Source organism: Lottia gigantea, assembly GCF_000327385.1.
Source record: "Lottia gigantea unplaced genomic scaffold LOTGIsca_12, whole genome shotgun sequence".
Lineage (NCBI taxonomy): Eukaryota > Metazoa > Mollusca > Gastropoda > Lottiidae > Lottia > Lottia gigantea.
The window spans coordinates 595,702-619,921 of NW_008707225.1; the positions used below are offsets into that span (position 1 = coordinate 595,702).

Here is a 24,220-nt window from a genome sequence, read left to right on the forward strand (position 1 = left end):
TTTGGAATCAATTCTGGCAACTCACCTCTTCTCTGTGACTGCTAATTGGTAAATTTACACCCTGACTTTGATTAAATTTATAATTCCTGTATACATCAGTGGCATTGGCTGGTATGAGGTCATCAGGCATGGCATTAGAGCCAGCCACAGAGCCAGCTACTGTACTATCTAATTCTAACTGATCCATTTCACCCAGAATAGATTCAGCTCCACCTGGATTTCTTGGCTGGAAGCGTCAATAAAAGACAAGTAAGTTTAGATGTTGACCAATACTTGATGATTATCAAACACTATATACGTTAAATCACTTCATAAGGATTAGGCGGCCAAATATCCTAAATAATAAATGTGGGTATTGTTCTCAAACTGACAGATTTGAGAGAATCTAATAAAGACTATGCCTCAGCAATAGACTGTCAGTAGATACCTTGGGCCAGTTTCACAAACCAAGTTTATGATCAAGTGTAGAAGAAATATACGTTTGTAGCTAGTACCGATCTTAGAACCACTTGCCCAAAACGATCATGTGAGGATCTTAGCTACGACATAGTTACGACTAAAACCATAGCATGACGTTATGTGTTTCTACCAAATTTTCAGTGAATTTGCATTCTCTAGTGGACTATAGAACATTAGTACGGCAGGACATATTGGCAAAATCTGAAAAAGCGGTATTTTATTCAGACCTATGTATGATGTCAATATAATTGTCGAAGCGAACCCTTGCACTGTCTCAGTCAGTCAGTCAGTGCCAGTCAGTGGGGACTGTAAAAAGGCGAGACCAATAAAATAGATGTTCAATCCTAGACCTGTTCATTAGACTAGGCTATTAGGGCCTCTACTTGCCCTACACATCCATCTGGGCCCCGGCTTAAATCCATGTGGGATAGGCTATGAACGACTGCTTCAGCACCTATTGTAATTGTTAATGCTTTGAACCCTACTAATTCACTTAATTTCCTTTTTCGTTAAAGTGATATTTAACAGTTCTACCCCGTAAATCTTGACGTGTTACAGACACATTCCATGCATCCCACCATTTTCATTATGAAAGATCTGTCGTACGACATCTAAATTCATGTCATATTGGTCGTAAATCCTAAAATACGAACAAAGTTGCGAAGAACTTTTGAAATCCATCGCAAGTTTTATAACGACTTGCGATCAATCACAAACTTGTGATCTGTCGTAACTCTTTTGTGAAAGCGGCCCCTGACTGTTTTATTAATATTTGAATACTGTACCATGGCATGTCGCAGCAGATTCTGTTCTTCTTCTGCTTGATAAGCTTTCGCATAATCTCTTTGGTTGATAGCATTGCATCTGAAATTATATCAAAGAAGAATCCTAGCAAGTAAAGTATTGCCTATCTGTAGGCCCTGGTGATTAAGTGTTTGAAAGTGTCAACTGTAGTGAAAAGTGGGTCTATTAGGCCATCTCATGTCATGGTCAGCTACTCCTAATTAACTTAACTTATTATCAGAGTTCCATCATGCCAATTTGAAAATTGAAGCCTGTAGCCTGTATTCTGTATCCTTCAAAATTTCATGAATGAATAAGTCACCTTTAAGACACGAGGGTTTATTCAAAGCATTTTATTAGTGGAATTACCTCTTATCAGGGTGCAAGATATGATAGTCTGGTGGTTTGTTTACACGTGCTTCGCCAGTTTTGCCATCGAACACTCGACCACCTGTTTTACTTTTTGGAACTGATTTGGCCGGTGCTTGTGGCTTTTTACCAATCTGAAACCAGTCGTCAATTTGTTCTAATGTTACTTCAGCAATACTGCTCATCTTTACGACTTGAAATGGATGACAACTTGTTTAATTAGTATTATTGACCATTTTTCTATCTATGATCAAATCCAAAACTCCCCCATTTGCCAGGCTAAAGCTATGGTACAAATTCATCCAGCATACAGATAAACGCTACCGTACAAATTCATCCATTATACAGATAAACGCTACCGTACAAATTCCAAGAATAAGGCAGATTTACACAATTTATTCGGTCACTTACGTCATGTGGGACCGGTATGCGCACGTAGGATTTTTTTATTGATATTGAACAAGTGTGATAATATTGATACGGCAGATAGCTTGCCAAGCAAAGTAATATACGCCCACCGGCAGCTTTGATTTTGAATAAAAATATTTGCAGTAGCCTATAGTAATAATCAACAGTATGAAATATTCAACCTTCAGTCATAACACTTTTTGGAACTTTTTGGTGCGATGCTGAATAATATTGCCAAGTTTTGTCAAAATCCGACAAGAATCGTACCTTTCAGTGTTAGCTAAAAACGGAAAGTGTTTTCAAGAACGAGGTCAATAACTCCTATAAAACATTTTTTGATTTTTTGATTTTAAATAGGTTTCATCCTTTCGTCAAAATCGGTCAAGAATAGTGCCTTTAAGATCGCGTTTTTAAAATTTCAATAGGGTCCATCCTTGGGTGATAACAAACATTCACACCAAGTTTCGTAAAAAATCTGTCAATAATTGTACCTTCTAAAGTATTTACATGCTAAAATTGAATGCGTTTTCAAGAACAAGGGCAATACTTAATACTAATTATTTTTCGATTTTTCTGATTTTCAATAGGGTTCGTTCTTGGGTAATTACAAACACCCACCCCAAGTTTCGCCAATATCCGTCAAGAATTGCACGTTCTAGAGAGTAACGAGCATTTAAAGAACAGGGGCAATAACTCATACTAAATATTTTTCAATTTTTCTAATTTTCAATAGGGTTTATCTTTCGGTGATCACTAACAAACATACCAAGTTTCGTCAAAATCAGTTAAGAATTGTGCTTTCTCGGGTATAGGGGATTTGTGGACCGGCGGATCGGTCGCCTTTCGCCTTTTAAAGGTCTTTTGCATTGAAATATTTCACACTTCTGTTTTGTTTTTGACAAATATAGCCTACATGGCACAAGGCATAGAGTTTTCACTTCCAATCTTAGGTTCATAGGCTAAAGATGAAGATCGAATCTATATGCTGGTCGAATTTGTATATTAAGATCAGTCAGCAACAAGAGATAAACAGGATGATGTAGGTTAAACATATAGATAACTCGATTTTACAGCATGGCCATGTTAACCTCCATCGACTTGATAAAGAAATGCATTTTGGTTGTTTAAAATGTACTATTCTCGATACAATAGGCCTAATACGAAACGAAAATAACATTAAAGTTCCTACTTAATTTAATCAAGAATGAATTAACATTGAAAAACAAACCATCTGTGGTGATTTAGAGATCGCCATTTTATAAATTAAATGGAGTTAAAAGTAATCATTTCTACGGAAAATTCACCGTGAAGTAGATCAATATGTGCCTAAGTCTAGAAATAATTTTTTCACGGCTCCTGGTTCCTTCAAACTGTATATTGTATTTTTGTTATCGATATGTTTTACTAAGTACACCGCAACAAGGACGCCACAAGAATCCAACTTCCCTATGTTAAAACACGAAATTCAACCTTTTACAACTTTTTCCAGAAGTCTCGTTGAAAGCTTTCCAGTATGCCGAATGAAAGCCTGACCAATCCTCAATGTCTCCTAAAAATTCAATATGTGATGACCATGAAAATTTTGAGCTTCTAAAATTGAAAGCAGACTACTACCGGTTATACTCATCCGCTATATAGGGCCAATTCGATTATGCAGTCCTAACTCTCCACGTCCTCCAATCCGGAGTGTCCGCGTTTACGGTGTAATAGAGTACAGGTGGAGAACGGGTTGCTTTATTGTCAACATTGTAAGTCGGTTAATTTAATTAATCACTTGGGGGTATAATTAATCTCTGGATCTCCAGTTATGGGCTGTATTTTGAAGATAGGTGAAAAATAAATTCAAAATCAAATTTAGTTTATGCCTGATTTTGAGACAGACCCTCATCTTTAAATGGCCATAACTCGGAGAAATTCGGACTTTTTGAAAACTTTCGAGAAAATCGACTTTGAAGATTCACCCTTATTTTCAAGAGGAAAATGGCTTGTATTTTGGTTTTGGGAAAAAGTCTGACACTAAAAGTGCTGTAACAGGCAGAGTTTTCACGACAGGAACTTGAAATTTGGAAGAGAACAATTTCAGATGGTTGAGAATATTCAGTGCAAATTGCAACTTTACATCTCAGATATTGACCCCAGAGGTATGATTTTTGCATCGAATGAAAGTTGAACATATCCTGCGTCTATTTCCATCGGAAAGAGAAATTCGGACTTTTTGAAAACTTTCGAGAAAATCGACTTTGAAGATTCACCCTTATTTTCAAGAGGAAAATCGCTTGTATTTTGGTTTGGGAAAAAGATTGACACTAAAAGTGCTGTAACAGGCAGAGTTTTCACGGCAGGAACATGAAATTTTGAATAGAACAACTTCAGATGGTTGCGAATATTCAGTTCAAATTGCAACTCTACATCTCTACATAGTTTCCGAACGGCAGCCCGTCAAAGTTTTGGTCTTAACCCCAACTGGAGCAGCGAGACTGTATAGGACCGTATAGGCTGGGGGCTGACCCACACCCTCATCTTTGAATGGCCATAACTCAGCTAATATGGACCCCAGAGGTATGATTTTTGCATCAAATGAAAGTTGAACATATCCTGCGTCTATTTCCAGCGGAAAAAGAAATTCAGATTGTTTGAAAACTTTCGAGAAAATCGACTTTGAAGATTCACCCTTATTTTCAAGAGGAAAATCGCTTGTATTTTGGTTTGTGAAAAAGATTGAGACCAAACGTGCTGTAACAATCAAAGTTTTCACGACAGGAACTTGAAGTTTGGAAGAGCACAACTTCAGATGGTTGCAAATATTCAGTGCAAATTGCAACTTTACATCTCTGATAGTTTCCGAACGGCAGTCCGTCAAATTTTGGTCTTAACCCCAACCTGTGCAGCGAGACTGTATAGGAACGTATAGGCTGGTGGCTGACCCACACCCTCATCTTTAAATGGCCATAACTCGGCTAATATGGACCCCAGAGGTATGATTTCTGCATCGAATGAAAGTTGAACATATCCTGCGTCTATTTTTATCGGAAAGAGAAATTCGGACTTTTTGAAAACTTTCCAGAAAATGACTTTGAAGATTCACCCTTATTTTCAAGAGGATAATCGCTTGTATTTTGGTTTGGGAAAAAGTCTGACACTAAAAGTGCTGTAACAAGCAGAGTTTTCACGGCAGGAACTTGAAATTTGGAAGAAAACAACTTCAGATGGTTGCGAATATTCTGTGGAAATTGCAACTTTACATCTCTGATAGTTTCCGAACGGCAGCCCGTCAAAGTGTTGATCTTAACCCCAACCTGTGCAGCGAGACTGTATAGGACCGTATAGGCTGGTGGCCGACCCACACCCTCATCTTTAAATGGCCATAACTCGGCTAATATGGACCCCAGAGGTATGATTTTTGCATCGATTGAAAGTTGAACATATCCTGCGTCTATTTTTATCGGAAAGAGAAATTAAGATTGTTTGAAAACTTTCGAGAAAATCGACTTTGAAGATTCACCCTTATTTTCAAGAGGAAAATCGCTAGTATTTTGGTTTGGGAAAAAGATTGACACTAAAAGTGCTGTAACAAGCAGAGTTTTTACGGCAGGAACTTGAAATTTGGAACAGAACAACTTTAGATGGTTGCAAATATTCAGTGCAAATTGCAAATTTACATCTCTAATAGTTTCCGAACGGCAGCTCGTCAAAGTTTTGGTCTTAACCCCAACCTGTGCAGCGAGACTGTATAGGACCGTATAGGCTGGGGGCTGACCCACACCCTCATCTTTAAATGGCCATAACTCGGCTAATATGGACCCCAGAGGTATGATTTTTGCATCGAATGAAAGTTGAACATGTCCTGCGTCTATTTCTAGCGGAAAGAGAAATTCGGACTTTTTGAAAACTTTCGAGAAAATCGACTTTGAAGATTCACCCTTATTTTCAAAAGGAAAATGCCTTGTATTTTGGTTTGGGAAAAAGTCTGACACTAAAAGTGCTGTAACAGGCAGAGTTTTCACGGCAGGAACATGAAATTTGAAAGAGCACAACTTCAGATGGTTGCGAATATTCAGTGCAAATTGCAACTTTACATCTCTAATAGTTTCCGAACGGCAGCCCGTCAAAGTTTTGGTCTTAACCCCAACCTGTGCAGCGAGACTGTATAGGACCGTATAGGCTGGGGGCTGACCCACACCCTCATCTTTGAATGGCCATAACTCGGCTAATATGGACCCCAGAGGTATGATTTTTGCATCGAATGAAAGTTGAACATGTCCTTCGTCTATTTCCATCGGAAAGAGAAATTCGAACTTTTTGAAAACTTTCGAGAAAATCGACTTTGAAGATTCACCCTTATTTTCAAGAGGAAAATCGCTTGTATTTTGGTTTCGGAAAAAGTCTGACACTAAAAGTGCTGTAACAGGCAGAGTTTTCACGGCAGGAACTTGAAATTTGGGAGAAAACAACTTCAGATGGTTGCAAATATTCAGTACAAATTGCAACTTTACATCTCTGATAGTTTCCGAACGGCAGTCCGTCAAAGTTTTGGTCTTAACCCCAACCTGTGCAGTGAGACTGAATAGGACCGTATAGGCTGGCGGCTGACCCACACCCTCATCTTTGAATGGCCATAACTCGGCTAATATGGACCCCAGAGGTATGATTTTTGCATCGAATGAAAGTTGAACATGTTCTGCGTCTATTTCCATCGGAAAGATAAATTCGGACTTTTTGAAAACTTTCGAGAAAATCGACTTTGAAGATTCACCCTTATTATCAAGAGGAAAATCGCTTGTATTTTGGTTTCGGAAAAAGTCTGACACTGAAAGTGCTGTAACAAGCAGAGTTTTCACGGCCGGAACTTGAAATTTGGAAGAAAACAACTTCAGATGGTTGCGAATATTCAGTGCAAATTGCAACTTTACATCTCTGATAGTTTCCGAACGGCAGCCCGTCAAAGTTTTGGTCTTAACCCATACCTGTGCAGCGAGACTGTATAGGACCGTATAGGCTGGGGGCTGACCCACACCCTCATCTTTGAATGCCCATAACTCGGCTAATATGGACCCCAGAGGTATGATTTTTGCATCGAATGAAAATTGAACATGTCCTGCGTCTATTTCCATCGGAAAGATAAATTTGAACTTTTTGAAAACTTTCGAGAAAATCGACTTTGAAGATTCACCCTTATTTTCAAGAGGAAAATCGCTTGTATTTTGGTTTTGGGAAAAAGTCTGACACTAAAAGTGCTGTAACAAGCAGAGTTTTTACGGCAGTAACTTGAAATTTGGGAGAAAACAACCTCAGATGGTTGTTAATATTCAGTGCAAATTGCAACTTTACATCTCTAATAGTTTCCGAACGGCAGTCCGTCAAAGTTTTGGTCTTAACCCCAACCTGTACAGCGAGACTGTATAGGACCGTATAGGCTGGGGGTTGACCCACACCCTCATCTTTGAATGGCCATAACTCGGCTAATATGGACCCCAGAGGTATGATTTTTGCATCGAATAAAAGTTGAACATGTCATGCGTCTATTTCCAGCGGAAAGAGAAGTTCAGATTTTTTGAAAACTTTCGAGAAAATCGACTTTGAAGATTCACCCTTATTTTCATGAGGAAAATCGCTTGTATTTTGGTTTGTGAAAAAGATTGACACTAAAAGTGCTGTAACAGGCAGAGTTTTTACGGCAGGAACTTGAAATTTGGAACAGAACAACTTCAGATGGTTGCGAATATTCAGTGCAAATTGCAACTTTACATCTAAGATAATTTCAGAACGGCAGCCCGTCAAAGTTTTGGTCTTAACCCCAACCTGTGCAGTGAGACTGTATAGGACCGTATAGGCTGGGGGCTGACCTCACCCTCATCTTTAAATGGCCATAACTCGGCTAATATGGACCCCAGAGGTATGATTTTTGCATCGAATGAAAGTTGAACATGTCCTGCGTCTATTTCCATCGGAAAGAGAAATGCGGACTTTTTGAAAACTTTCGAGAAAATCGACTTTGAAGATTCACCCTTATTTTCAAGAGGAAAATCGCTTGTATTTTGGTTTTGAGAAAAAGTCTGACACTAAAAGTGTTGTAACAGGCAGTTATTTTACGACAGGAACTTGAAATATGAAACAGAACAACTTCAGATGGTTGCGAATATTCAGTGCAAGTTGCAACTTTACATCTCTGATAGTTTCCGAACGCCAGCCCGTCAAAGTTTTGGTTTTAACCCCAACCTGTGCATCGAGACTGTATAGGATCGTATAGGCTGGGGGCTGACCCGCACTCTCATCTTTAAATGGCCATAACTCGGCTTATATGGACCCCAGAGGTATGATTTTTGCATCGAATGAAAGTTGAACATGTCCTGCGTCTAATTCCATCGGAAAGAGAAATTCTGACTTTTTGAAAACTTTCGAGAAAATGACTTTGAAGATTCACCCTTATTTTCATGAGGAAAATCGCTTGTATTTTGGTTTGGGAAAAAGTCTGACACTAAACGTGCTGTAACAGAAAGAATTTTCACGGCAGGAACTTTCAATTTGGAAGAGCATAACTTCAGATGGTTGCGAATATTCAGTGCAAATTGCAACTTTACATCTCTGATAATTTCCGAACGGCAGCCACTCAAAGTTTTGGTCTTAACCCCAACCTGTGCAGTGAGACTGTATAGGACCGTATAGGCTGGGGGCTGACCCACACCTTCATCTTTAAATGGCCATAACTCAGCTTATATGGACCCCAGAGGTATGTATTTTACATCGAATGAAAGTTGAACATGTCCTGCGTCTATTTACATCGGAAAGAGAAATTCGGACTATTTGAAAACTTTCGAGAAAATCGACTTTGACGATTAACCCTTATTTTCAAGAGGAAAATCGCTTGTAGTTTGGTTTCGGAAAAAGTCTGACACTAAAAGTGCTGTAACAGGCAGAGTTTTCACGGCAGGAACATGAAATTTGGAAGAGTACAACTTCAGATGGTTGCGAATATTCAGTGCAAATTGCATCATTACATCTCTGATAGTTTCCGAACGGCAGCCCGTCAATGTTTTGGTCTTAACCCCAACCTGTGCAGCGCGACTGTATAGGACCGTGTAGGCTGGGGGCTGACCCACACCCTCATCTTTAAATGGCCATAACTCGGCTAATATGGACCCCAGAGGTATGATTTTTGCATCGAATGAAAGTTGAACATGTCCTGCGTCTATTTCCATCGGAAAGAGAAATTCGGTTTGGGAAAAATCTACAAACTCTATTTCAACCAATATGAAAAACTCAAGAGGATATTAAAAAGAAATTAGCTTTAGAATATATACCCACGCCACGTATAGAACCTACGGCTCATATAGATCACCCCGAACCGATTGAATATAGTGGTATTATAATTTGGATGATTAGATGATATAAATCGTCTCTTTTCAAACCCTAAAGCAGATTTACCAAAGAGCATTTAACCAATTCTGGTTGTCTGGAGCCTAATTTTACTTCGTGGTTATCTTCCTTTAGAATTCACATAGTCTTCATGTGTGATAATCGAGTCTAGTTTCAAGGTCACTGACGTCATAATTTGTAGACGTCATTGCTAGGTCAAGAATAAGAAGGTCAAAATAGGCCTAGCGCATTAGTAAAGATTCAAGGACCACTTTGGGATAAACAGGCCTAAAAATTCGGTAATATTCTGGTTTAATATTTTCTCCATTTAAAGATGTATGTATTGCAAATGAAAACGTCAGATTCGTATGCAAAAAGTAGAAAACCAGTCCTTGTCGGCGCAAAAATTAGCACTTCCGGTTTGACATGCGCATAAGATATAAACATAAGCCATCATAGTGACGTTAGTTGTAAGTGTTTAAGTTTTATGGTAAATAGTTTATTTTTGTTTGTAAATAGTGTGAATTATTGTTATTTCAGTCAATCATCAAGAGCCTCATAAAAGCCAAGAGTTAGAAGTAGTAGATAATATTAATAGTGGCTGGAGACTTTCTTATGCATTGGCAGCAATTAGTGACTGTTTATTACGCCGTTAGATAAATTGATATTTAGAATAATTACTTTTTTTTTTATACAACGAATATAGTTTGTGGTCGCTATAATGATGAATACGAAGTTGACGAAGCGGGTGATTATGCCGAAGACAATCCAATCATACAAGAAATAGACGAATTCGAAGATATGGTATCTGGACAAGATATAACGTTTTTATCCGACAACAACGAGGAACTACTTAATAGATTACAAATAATATTAGCGGCATTGAAGAAAGGTCATCGATCACACAGACAATATAATGAAAATTGTATATAAATATAAATTTAATAAGACTCCTACAGAATGGTATCATAGATAAAAATGCTTATAAAAGCGTGATTAAAAATGTCATATAAAGAACAACTATTCGTTATCACCTCAAATAAATCAGACATTAAATTGATGTTTTATTTGACTTTTGGCGCTAAATATAAACCATATATAATTCCACCATCACCGTAATCATTCTTTCCTTTACAATAATCATTTTCAGATACCAACCCAGCTTCATTTAATTTATCCCAGTTGCTAGATGAAATGTATAAACTATCAGTATCTGTATAGTATATTTGCGGCTTATAAAATCCATCTATTACGTGAATAAAATTATTAATTATTTTTTCACTGTGGGATAATACGAATGACCCCAAATGACTAGGTGTTAGTCGTGTATATTAGGAGGTATACAGTCAAATTCTTCTTCATTTATCTCAACGATATATTGAGTCTCATTTACTTTAGGATAGCTTTTGACATGTGAATCGAAGTTGGCTGTAGTTATATCCTTCTGAATAGATTTACCATACAAGGAATTACCTAATAATTTCATGCAGTTACTACCCACAATATTACCGTTTCGTTTATATTTATTTCTTAGATCTCTCATAATTAAAATATAATCTCTATATGGTGGAGTTTTAAAATTTTTTCATATACTATACCATCTAATAATTCGTCTACCAGATTTAACTATTTCTTGAATATCGACCGATGTTAAAACATCTGAACAGAAACCATTTCTAAACCTGATTTCAGTTCCAGTTTCCTTATTACCTTCTTTGTTCGTAAAAGTAATTTTATCTTTAGCTGGTATGGGTTGGAAGAACATGTTAGTAGGATATTCAAACCAGACTTTTAAAATAGCTGTTCTAAGTCTGAATTTCTGCGCATTAAGCAGCTTAACAAATTCTTTATTTTCTTCTTGTAGAAGCGGTCTACCACTTTCCGCTTTAGGATATTCGCTGTCTAAATTTGACATGGCGGAAGCATACAAACCATTGGCGTCGAACGCCATTAGTTTAGTACATTTTATTTTTTTAAGTTTTGAACAACTTCCGTTTTAACTTTATTCTTACTATATTCTTTAAATAAATCAATTATATAACTACTCTCGAGTTCTGTGTATTCCTTTAATACATTACAAATTTCATCCATTTTATTCGTTTCAAATGATTTTCTGTTAGCAGAAACTCTTCCTCCTTAAATGGATTGTCTGATAAAATATCTTATAAAAGGGTGTGTATGTGAGTAAACTTTTTCTATATTTTCTTTGGAACCATTCTAGTAGTTTCATACCATTCTTCTTCAACCATTTCTTTATGGTAATGATATAAATAATACCAACCCTTTAAAGATAGAGAAGGAGCCGTTAGATTATTGGAAATATTCTGGAATACAACTTCTTTCATAACTTTGTTATATTTTATCAAACAAGCTCCAAGACATAACGTATCACTTTTAGCATAAGGTTCCCATTCGTGTCTTAAAGATTCCCAATTATCTTCATCTATGATATTTGATAAAAATTATGACTTTATTTCAGCTGTGATAATTGATAAAAATGATGACTTTATTTTAGCTGTGATAATTGATAAAATTGAAGACTTGATTTCAGCTATGATATTTGATAAAATTGAAGACTTGATTTCAGCTGTGATAATTGATAAAAATGATGACTTTATTTCATCCATGATATTTGATAAAAATAATGACTTTTTTCAGCTGTGATAATTGATAAAAATGATGACTTTATTTCACCTATGATATTTGATAAAAAATGATGACTTTATTTCATCTATGATATTTGATAAAAAATGATGACTTTATTTCATCTATTATAATTGATGAGAAATTATGACTTTATTTCAGCTATCATATTTGATAAAAATAATGACTTAATTTCAGCTATGATAATTGATAAAAATGATGACTTTATTTCAGAATGATAGAATGCATGTTACGGAAGATTTATATGAAAAGTGATAAAGTGTTAGTAGTGGAGAGAAATTTTTCGTTGATCGTTACGATTGGAAATGGTATGTGACGTGGCGCGTTATTTATCAGGTTAGGTCAACGGTTAATCTGACGAACGTTCAAGAGGGATGTCGTTAGACCCTATCTGAAGTGGTTATATTATTGATAAAAGCTAATAAAAAAAGGAACGATAGTTTGGTCTAAACATATATAGACTGCCAATTTGGCGCTCTGTTGTATTTTCCAGTTTAATACTATAAGTTAAGATATTAATTACAGTTTTCTGTTAATGGAAATTAATTCAATTTCACAGAATTAACCGAATCTATTCAAGAAAATAGACTGCCAGACGAAAAGCTCCTGTGACAGCTTCGTCTCGTGAAACGCTGTCACACAGTCAGTGAAACCCTGTCACAGAGTTTAGCGAAACCCTGTCACACTGTCTAGTGAAACCCTGTCACACAGTCTTATGAAACCCTGTCACACAGTCTAGTGAAACCCGTCATAATGTCAAGTGAAACCCTGTAGTATAACTTGGGTGCAAACCATTTTCTACCTCCACTGGCGCCGCATGAAGCATTATTAATCATTACATTTTATATATCAATAAATAGTGAAACTCTGTCAAAGAGTCTCGCTAAACCCTGTAACAGAGTCTCGTGAAACCCTGTCACAGAGTCTCGTAAAACCCTGTCACAGAGTCTAGCGAAACCCAGTCGCACTGTCTAGTGAAACCCTGTCACAGAGTCTAGTGAAATCCCTGTCACACAGTCTAGTGAAACCCTGTCATATTTCAACATTACACAATTACAAAATAAACCTTCCTAAAATCAAAAAGTCAACGTACTTATTACAAAGTAGAGATATTGATAGTTTACTTTTCAAACTTTATTTCACATCAGACAACATTCAAACTTTCCTTTACGAAAATGAATTCTTAACTTTGCATTATTGACATTATCAACAATGTCTTCCTGACTTTGCATTCGTGAAAGATGTAAGTTCGACCACTGTATTCTTGAGAGTTGTCAACTGTAATGATTCTATTCATTACACGACTTTTTAGTGGTTTCATTTGAATAAGAAATGAATTACAAATTTTTACAATTACAATCAATCCAAAAAATTAGTGTATCCATCGGCCACAAAAATTGGCCGGCCACTGAAGTAATGACGAAGTGTCAATTGACCAATGACTCATTTGAACATCCGGTTTTGAGGCTTATTTAGAGTTAAATCCCTTTGACAATGAGCAATTATTGATTTATATTTCCGTTAGTTTCCGTGAATTTCCGGATTATGTAAATGAAGTAGGTCACGTTACCTTATATGGTAAACGTTCAAGAATGCAGAACTAAAGAATAAAGAATATAGTTGTCGAACTTACATCTTTCACGAATGCAAAGTCAGGAAGACATAGTTGATAATGTCAATAATGCAAAGTTAAGAAATCATTTTCGTAAAGGAAAGTTTGAATGGTGTCTGATGTGAAATAAAGTAAAGTAAAGTATCAATATCTCTACTTTGTAACAAGTACATTGACTTTTTATACGCCCACATGAATATGTGGTCGTATATTGTCGTCGCCCCTGTCCGTCGGTCCGTCCGTCAACATTTCTTGTGAGCACTATAGAGACTACAGTTTTTATCTGATTTTGATAAAACTTGGTGTGATGCTTTAGATTGATAAGATCTCGGTCAAGTTCGAATTTGACAAATTTTCGATGAACGGTTTTTGAGATATTGCCCTTGACTTAGAACGCCTTGAAATTTGTTCAAAATTGTTCGTGATCAGGATTGAAGCTACAGTTTTCATCCGATTCTGATGAAACTTGGTGTGATCATTGGAATTCACAAGATCTCGGACAAGTTCTAACTTGACGCATTTTCGATGAACGGTTTTTGAGTTATTGCCCTTGACTTTGTTAAAACGCGTCGAAATTTGTTCAAAATAGTTCGTGAGCAGGATTGAAGCTACAGTTTTCAACCGATGCTGATGAAACTTGGTGTGATCATTGGAATTGATAAGATCTCGGACAAGTTCTAATTTGACGCATTTTCGATGAACGGTTTTTTAGTTATTGCCCTTGACTTTGTTAAAACGCGTCGAAATTTGTTCAAAATAGTTCGTGAGCAGGATTGAAGCTACAGTTTTCAACCGATTCTGATGAAACTTGGTGTGATCATTGGAATTGATAAGATCTCGGACAAGTTCTAACTTGACGCATTTCTGATGAACGGTTTTTGAGTTATTGCCCTTGACTTTGTTAAAACGCGTCGAAATTTGTTAAAAATAGTTCGTGAGCAGGATTGAAGCTACAGTTTTCAACTGATTCTGATGAAACTTGGTGTAATCATTGGAATTGATAAGATCTCGGACAAGTTCTAACTTGACGCATTTTCGATGAACGGGTTTTGAGTTAATGCCCTTGACGTTGTAAAAACACATCAAAATTTGTTAAAAATAGTTCGTGAGCAGGATTGAAGCTACAGTTTTCAACCGATTCTGATGAAACTTGGTGTGATCATTCGAATTGATAAGATCTCGGACAAGTTCTAACTTGACGCATTTCCGATGAACAGTTTTTGAGTTATTGCCCTTGACTTTGTTAAAACGTGTTGAAATTTGTTAAAAATAGTTCGTGAGCAGGATTGAAGCTACAGTTTTCAACCGATTCTGATGAAACTTGGTGTGATCATTGGAATTGATAAGATCTCGGACAAGTTCTAACTTGACGCATTTTTGATGAACGTTTTTTGAGTTATTGCCCTTGACTTTGTTAAAACGTGTTGAAATTTGTTAAAAATAGTTTGTGAGCAGGATTGACGCTACAGTTTTCAGCCGATTCTGATGAAACTTGGTGTGATCATTCGAATTGATAAGATCTCGGACAAGTTCTAATTTGACGGTTTTTGAGTTATTGCCCTTGACTTTGTAAAAACGCGTCAAAATTTGTTAAAAATAGTTCGTGAGCAGGATTGACGCTACAGTTTTCAACCGATTCTGATGAAACTTGGTGTGATCATTGGAATTGATAAGATCTAGGACAAGTTCTTATTTGACACATTTTCAATGAACAGTTTTCGAGTTATTGCCCTTGACTTTGTAAAAACGCGTCAATATTTGTTAAAAATAGTTGTGATGGATTGAAGCTACAGTTTTCAACCAATTCTGATGAAACTTGGTGTGATCATTGGAATTAATAAGATCTCGGACAAGTTCTAACTTGACGCATTTTCGATGAACAGTTTTTGAGTTATTGCCCTTGACTTTGTTAAAATGCGTCGAAATTTGTTAAAAATAGTTTGTGAGCAGGATTGACGCTTCAGCTTTCAACCGACTCTGATGAAACTTGGTGTGATCATTGGAATTGATAAGATCTCGGACAAGTTCTAACTTGATGCATTTTTGATGAACGGTTTTCGAGTTATTGCCCTTGACTTTGTAAAAACGCGTCAAAATTTGTTAGTGAGCACAATAGAAGCTACAGTTTTCAACCGATTCTGATGATTGGTGTGATCATTGGAATTGATAAGATCTCGGACAAGTTCTAACAAGAGATATTTTTGATGAACATTTTTTTAGTTATTGCCCTTGACTTTGTAAACAGGCGTCAAAAGTTGTTTTTTGCCCTTTATTAGAGCTGTGTGATTTAATTGTTTGTTGTATTTGGGTTATTGATATTGATTCAGCATAAATAATTTCTTCAATATGAGAAAATTTGTACTTTAGTCACTAAAGACTGTTTTATTATTTCTGACAGCTGCCAGTGGGCGTATGCAACCTATCTTTGATTTTAGGAAGGTTTATTTTGTAATTGTGTAATGTTGAAATATAACTTTGTAAAGTCGAGGCCTTGTTTTCAAGTTTGACTTTGTAAATACTTCTGGCAACGACCCCCCTCCATACCTGTAGTGCAACCCTGTAGTATAACTGGGGTGCAAACCATTTTCTACCTCCATTGGCGCCGCATGAAGTATTATTAATCATTACATTTTATCTATCAATAAATAAACATAACTTAAACAATACATTTAACCTTGCCTCAGTCCGCCATTGTTTTAACCGTTCCTCTGACGCCATTGCTGTAACAGTCTCTCAGACCTCCATTGCTTTTAATGATTCCCCAGACCGCCATTGCTTTTAACCATTCCTTAGACCGACATTACTGTTTACCGTGTTTAGGGCAATTTGAAAGGCTTTATTTCCATGTGAAAACTAAAAAGATCTTTCGTGTTATTTCTCAACATGGCGGCTCGAATACTGAAACCACTAAAAGAGACGACTAGAACACTACACTTGGACAGTATGATTTGATCAATTATTGCAGTTTCGAACCCAAGGCAATCCGCGTCCATTCCTTTTTGTCTATCAATGTGTATGATATTTCCCTCGGAATCAAAATAACGCTTCGTGAATCGCCGTCGTGCCGAATCTCGAACTTCGATATTGTCAGTTGCGACAAATATTGTATTGGTTTTGTCAAATTTTTCCATAAAATCCCAAAGTTTAGGCACATTCGTTAAATTATTCCTCGATGGATCGATGGGTAAATTTTTACTTCTTCCCATCCGGACATGCGCACAAGTCATATTTTCGGACAGAGGGAGAGTTTTTAAATGATTGATTACGTGACGTGATGGTTTCATCAAAGATTCCCAACTAAGTTTAAACATTTGGCCTCCTGTCGTCCCACCTTTTAAATATGGGGGTAATTTATGCCGGATTTGGCGATACACGAAATCATTTCGAGGAGAATTGGTTCGTAAATAAATCACCTCAGTAGTGTCGTTTGACAAATCAACCATCCTTCCATCCACAATGTCGATGATTTTCTGTGGTTTCCCGATCAGGTCACTTTCAGGAATAATCCAGTTGTATTTATTTGGAATAAAAAATTGTCGAACATCACAAGGTGTAGACATGATGATTCCAAATTTCCTATCCAACTGAATCGCAAACAGAAAGGCGTAAGTTATTCCCCGCTGTCGATCACCTAAACCACCACAACCTCGTTTTCTGTCACAGAGGTAGATCAAATATTTGGGCCTGTTTGTTTTTTTCAGTACCTTTGCATTATTAAGACCTTTCTTGGGCCGGTTGATTAATTTCTCGGTAGTAGGAAGTGTATTCATACGATTGGATTTGAACTTCGTCTTGATATCTGGATAAGTTTTCGCCTGGGCATAAAAACATCCTTCAGTCTGAAATTATAGAAATAACAATATTAAAAACATCCTTCAGTCTCAAATTATAGAAATAACAATATTAAAAACATCCTTCAGTCTGAAATTATAGAAATAACAATATTAAAAACATCCTTCAGTCTGAAATTATAGAAATAACAATATTAAAAACATCCTTCAGTCTGAAATTATAGAACTAACAATATTAAAATCATCCTCGAGTTTCAAATTACAGAAATAACAATATTAAAAACATTCTTCAGTCTCAAAGTATAGAAATAACAATATTAAAAACATTCTTCAGTCTCAAATTATAGAAATAACAATATTAAAAACATCCTTCAGTCTCAAATTATAGAAATAACAATATTAAAATCATCCTCGAGTCTCAAATTACAGAAATAACAATATTAGAAACATCCTCCAGTCTCAAATTATAGAAATAACAATATTAAAAACATCCTTCAGTCTCAAAATATAGAAATACCAAAATTAAGGACGAGCATAACAAGCACATTACAATAATTTAAAGGAGATGTTTTAGGTCAAGGTCACAAATTATGATTTAAACTGTGACCAGTGAGATTTTGACAGGAATGTATGCAAAGACATAATCTAAACCCCAAAAAAGAGAATGATTACAGGACCTACGATACGAAACTACGTATGGTTCTTGCATGGAAATAACACACATACGTAGTTCAAAACTATGTTGAGTATCTACAACTCGACTTAATATGTACTATATTAGTAATATACTTCAGTTTTTAAAAATCTCTCAAATTATACGTTAATGTTTTTATTTGTTGTAAATTTTATAAAACCCGATATGTATGTTGGAAACAGCAGACAAATCACAAAATAGTCCATAATCATTCAAGATTATTATATCGAGAGAAAGTTCGCTCTAAATTTGACGCTGTAAATTTTTATTAAACTTATCACCTGATGGTATTTCTCGTCCACTATAATACAGTTATTACTCCCGTTTTTTTTTTTTTATCAAATTTCCAATTTTTTAACAGGTAATCCGAAAAAGTTGTTTTTTGTGATTTTCGGTCGTTTTTGGTCATACTTGATAATCTGGATTCATTTCCATCTACCAAATTTCCTTGAAACAAAATTCAAGAAATTAGAATTTTTCCCAAAATTCAGTACAAAATGAGTTTCTTTCGAATTTCGAATTTCTAAAACAGCTTCACGCAATAGCTGTAATAAACTAACTAATCAATCAAATGAATATTCACTTACCCTGTACGAGATATAATTTAATCTATATGTATTTAAGTTGAATTCACTAAGTTCACCAAGTAAAATAAAATAATTATTATAAATATCATGTAGACAGTGTTCCCTTTTTTTGGTTCGATTTCATGTAAATTCACCTTAAATTCTATTTAATAACTATTTTCTAGCCTTCTCCCATCTGATCCTATACGAGACTTTAGTTGTTGACAGTCTTAATACGAGCCCATCTAAAGTTTGGTGTCCTCCCATTGGTTAGATATCCAAATAGTCAACTAAGCGTTAAATGGCGTCACTATCGATACACGTGAGGAATTGAGAAAAATCTTTTTACAATTCCAAACAGCTTGTAATAAATTTGTAATAGATATCCCAATAGTTTAAAGGGATTGTAAAAGTGTTTTCATTATATAGACGTTATTCGCAATTCCACTAAAACTATAAGCGTTTTTATAACGTAAAAATAGCAAGAGGAATCTGGTGATAAAGCATATTTTGGGATAAGTTTAATGAAACCACAGACCTCTGATTGAAAATTTGAATTGTCCCCTATACACATTATAAGTATCAAAGACATAATTTATGTGCACTTATGCGGGAAGCATTTTGCATCATATTCACAATCTAAATAAGGCTTTATTTAAATAACGAGACAAAATAATATTTTGTGTTCATTCTGAATGCATTTATTTTGAAATATTTGACCTAAGAGCAGTACTGTAACCCGTTTTATTTTAAAGTAAATTATAATAAAGATACTAGTTCAATGATATATACATTAATATTTCACTGTTAAAATAGTGCTCAATACATCAATTGTAGAGCGATATAGAAACACCACTGTTAAAATAGTTCTCAATACATCAATTGTAGAGCAATATAGAAACACCACTGTTAAAATAGTTCTCAATACATCAATTGTAGAGTGATATAGAAATACCACTGTTAAAATAGTGCTCAATACATCAATTGTAGAGTGATTTAGAAATACCAATGTTAAAATAGTGCCCAATACATCAATTGTAGAGTGATATAGAAACACCACTGTTAAAATAGTGCTCAATACATCAATTGTAGAGTGATATAGAAATACCACTGTTAAAATAGTGCTCAATACATCAATTGTAGAGTGATTTAGAAATACCAATGTTAAAATAGTACTCAATACATCAATTGTAGAGTGATATAGAAACACCACTGTTAAAATAGTTCTCAATACATCAATTGTAGAGTGATATAGAAATACCACTGTTAAAATAGTGCCCAATACATCAATTGTTTAGTGATATAGAAATACCACTGTTAAAATAGTTCTCAATAATCAATTGTAGAGCGATATAGAAACACCATTGCTAAATTAGTGCTCAATGCATAAATTATAGAGCGATGTAGACATACCACTGTTAAAATAGTACTCAATACATCAATTGTAGAGCAATATAGAAATACCACTGTTAAAATAGTTCTCAATAATCAATTGTAGAGCGATATAGAAACACCATTGCTAAATTAGTGCTCAATGCATAAATTATAGAGCGATGTAGACATACCACTGTTAAAATAGTTCTCAATACATCAATTGTAGAGCAATATAGAAATACACTGTTAAAAAAGAATTATAGAAATAATGAAACAGAGTTACTCAGAGTTTCACACATTGATCTATTTTCCCTACTATATATATAATGCTATACAAAGTAAGTTGGTGTATATTATTATATGATATTAAGATTATATATTACGTGAAAGATTAAAACTCTTCTTTGTAATTCAAGTGCCTATATTTTTGTTATGATTTTATGATATATATCTGTTTTTTTAGATGTTATTTTCATATTCATTCTGTGTAATATTGTCTAATTGTCCAGGTATTAGTCTAAAGTATGCTGTCTCATTGTTTATTAAAATAAAATTCCTTAAAATTTCCTACATTAAAAATGATTTGAAAATTGCATTTAAATTTAATTTCATGAAATGAATTAATGAAATTGCTTTAAAATATCTTCTCAATGATATATGACACTGTTTTATTTGTAAGTGTGTTGTATGAATTGTCATACCCCTACATTTAAAACATATGTTCATGGTTCATTGGTTAAGTGGGACCATAATATAGGCGACAGATAATAGACAACAATTTTAAAAATGCGAATGAAGAAGAGGAACCCCGGAAAGGGGTTTTCCTTGGGGGCAAATGAGACAAAAAGGGGGCTAGGAACAACTTTGGAGGGCGAACGATCTAAAAATAATTCTGTTTAAGTGAATCTTGACTCGAAATACAGGCTTTGAATTTTTCAGACCACCGCATTCAAAACAAACGTGCATGGTTTCCCGGGATTATATAATTATAGGGTAGGGACGACAAAATACGCCGGTTTCAGAGGAAATCGGACCGTTATACCAAGGCAGAATACTTAGCGATCAAGGCTTCTACAGCTGCTCTGTTGCGTGAATCACAAACAAAGCACTGGCAGGAGTTCTGCAACTCATTAAATGAGAAGACCAACCTAAGATCTGTCTAGGGTAAAATAGACTCAATGCTTGGTAAAAAATCTAATTCTTCAATTCCAACTCTTTGTTACAGGGATTCCAAAGAATACAGCAATGAAGGAAAGCCAATTTGTTAGCCAAGTGTTATGCTGACGGCAGTGCTGATACCAACCATACCAAAGAATTTCTAAAGAACAAGAAGACCTTCTACACCAACCACACTCCCATTCATCACTCGCCCTCAGAGGACGAACGGGATCTTAACGCTCCCTTCACCCTCGACGAGCTGAAGAAAGCACTGTACAGTAAGAAAGACAGCGCTACTGGTGAAGATAATATCAAGTACAGCATGTTAAAGGAATTACCAATGGAAGCGTCTTCAGTTCTACTAGAGTTATTCAACAAATCATGGTATAATGGTACAATTCCGGAAAGTTGGAAAACGGCAATGGTCATTCCTCTACCAAAACCGCAGAAAGATAAAAGTCTATGCAGTTCATACAGGCCTATTTCTCTGACCTCGACTCTATGTAAAACATTTGAGACAATGGTCAATAATAGACTTAGATACCACTGTGAACTAAATGGTCTTATCGATCCAACCAAAGCGGCTACAGAGAGAAACGGTCAATAATGGATCAAATCGTTCGACTTCAACACGACATGGCCGCCCAACTAGGAAAGAAGAACTACTTCAGCGCAGTATTCCTGGATCTGTCCAAGGCCTTTGACTTAGTCTGGGTTGATGGTTTGCTTTTTAAACTTAATAAACTTGGCATTCGGGGTCGCGTGTTCAGGTGGATCCAAGACTTCTTAAGGGATCGCCAGATACAAGTGAACGTCGCCAATTCTCTCAGCGAGAAGCACTCGTTGGAGAATGGCACCCGCAAGGCTCTGTTATTAGCCCTACCCTCTTCAGCATTATGATCAATGATCTGGCCCTGGATTATGTAAAGCATATAGAGCTCTCGGTTAGCACGGCTCTATATGCAGATGACAGTTCGATATGGATTGGTCACAATGACCTCAATAAAGTTAAATGGCGTATGCAAACTGCTCTGAACCAAGTTGCTAAATGGGCAAACGACTGGGGCTTCATTATTTCGGAAGCTAAAACCGTCGGTTTGTTCTGCAGCAGAAAGAAAGATCACGATAGTATTGACCTCAGACTGAATGGTGTGAAGATTAAGCATGAGAATTCAGCAAGGTTCCTGGGAGTACACTTTGACAAGTGTCTGACTTGGAGTACGCACATTGACTATATCTGTAACCGGTCTATAAAAATCTTAAATGTTAGGCGTTATGTTTCAGGTACCACATGGCGAGCAAACAGAGAAACTCTGTTATTGATTATGGTTGTATTGCCTATGGTAAAGCAAGTGATACTCAACTGAAGAAACTCGACGTTTTACACATGAAAGCTATACGTATTGCCACCAGGGCAGCCGTAGGTACGAAGAATGAGGCGCTACTTCAGGAGGTTGGAGAGAAACCCCTCTCTCTTCGGAGGGAGGAGCTATCTCTCAAATTCTGGGGGAAACTTCAGTATTTGTCCGAAAACTGTCCAACGTATTCCAGCATCAGAAGATTTACTCGTGTCGGAAATAACCAGAAGAATCGGAGTATTTCTTACGGGCACTGCACAGCAGAACTTCTTGCCACCAGGGACGCGGTAGCATGGCTGTCCGTCAATCACACGGAGCATGCCGCGATTCTATCCGACTCGCTAAGCAGCCTCCAATCTATTTTTCTCACCTCTTCTAATTGCAGGTCAGAAGTTATTTCCGGAATAAGAAGAATGATCCACAACTACCAAACCAACAACGACCAGAAGATTGAATTAGTATGGGTTCTATCGCACGTCTCCAATGACACAGACCGTTGTGCCAAGAAAAGTCTGGAGGATATCGAGCCTGTAGAATGCTCCTATTCGGAGTTCTGCAGTATCGTATCTTCTAGGATCAACCAGAAATGGGCCGACATGTTACGGAACCTCGACACCGCAAGATACCAAACCAAACCAAACCAAACCATCCATCTGTAGCCATCTGCAAAGTGGCAACCAGACTCCGGAACATCAGTTCAACGCCATTAAATGTCGCTGCGGCCAAGTTGCCACAAGGTCGCATGTCCTCATTCAATGCACTGAACTGAAACCCGCTCGTAAGCCACTGCTAGAGTACCTGGAAACCAACGGCATACCACTCACCATACAGAATGTTTTGGCTCCACCCACGGACCACTGGTATACGATAATAGAACTAGTCTTCCATTTTATAACCAAATCTGTCTTGAACAGATAGGCTAAGTTTTTATACTCAAAGCTTCACTTTTTAATTATATCCAATCAATTCAACAAGTTTCATTGCAGAAACATAAGAGAACATCTTCCCCCATTTTTGTTGAAAGATTCCCCACCCCCCCTTTTTCCTCCCTCTTTTCTCACTTTTTTTTCTTTTTTTTTTCAGGTCTTCAAGTTTTACAACAGATAACAGATAATCTAACCAAACCAAACCAAACCAAACCAAACCAACGACTACCATTCGACTACCAATCAACAATAAATACCATGATCAGAACGAGTTTGGAAGAAGGAAGAAGGAAGAAGGAAGGAGACCGAGTAATTCACGCCACACCATCCAGGGCCGAGTTTCACCGCCATGTCATTCGACCCGACCAGATTTAACAAAGAATCAACAACCAAACCAACAACACCGAATCATCCAATTTGATCCAATCAAACTACCAACTACTACGACTACCAACAACTACCTAGTTTGCGATATTAGCATCCGCTGGAAGCGAACGTTAACTTGTCATCTACCTACCTACCTACGACAAAATAAAGCAATATTATTTTGCAACTGGGGAAGGAGAACCCTGGGGAAGGGTCTTCCTTGAGGTAAATGAGAGAGAAAAAGGGGTGAAGAAGTTTTTTGGGGAAACGATTTTAAAAATTTGCTTTTTTTGACAATTTTTTTTCACGAATTTGCCTTTATTTCGTGAATTTTTTCGG

The 24,220-nt window shown here is 36.4% G+C and overlaps 3 protein-coding genes across 3 annotated transcripts; 1 reads left to right on the plus strand and 2 right to left on the minus strand.

Moving 5' to 3' along the window:
* Window positions 1–10,957: 10,957 nt before the first annotated feature.
* LOTGIDRAFT_156738 (hypothetical protein) lies at window positions 10,958–11,323 on the minus strand (the record flags this gene model as incomplete). Its single annotated transcript, XM_009048014.1, has 1 exon — window positions 10,958–11,323. The coding sequence occupies one exon, from the start codon at window positions 11,321–11,323 to the stop codon at window positions 10,958–10,960; it is 366 nt and encodes a 121-aa protein (XP_009046262.1).
* Window positions 11,324–16,464: 5,141 nt separating this feature from the next.
* LOTGIDRAFT_156739 (hypothetical protein) lies at window positions 16,465–19,291 on the minus strand (the record flags this gene model as incomplete). Its single annotated transcript, XM_009048015.1, has 2 exons — window positions 16,465–17,487; window positions 19,238–19,291. The coding sequence occupies 2 exons, from the start codon at window positions 19,289–19,291 to the stop codon at window positions 16,465–16,467; spliced, it is 1,077 nt and encodes a 358-aa protein (XP_009046263.1).
* A 3,884-nt stretch (window positions 19,292–23,175) lies between these two features.
* On the plus strand, window positions 23,176–23,890 carry LOTGIDRAFT_156740 (hypothetical protein; the record flags this gene model as incomplete). The annotated part of the gene is made up of 2 exons (XM_009048016.1): window positions 23,176–23,326; window positions 23,673–23,890. The coding sequence occupies 2 exons, from the start codon at window positions 23,176–23,178 to the stop codon at window positions 23,888–23,890; spliced, it is 369 nt and encodes a 122-aa protein (XP_009046264.1).
* Window positions 23,891–24,220: the final 330 nt, after the last annotated feature.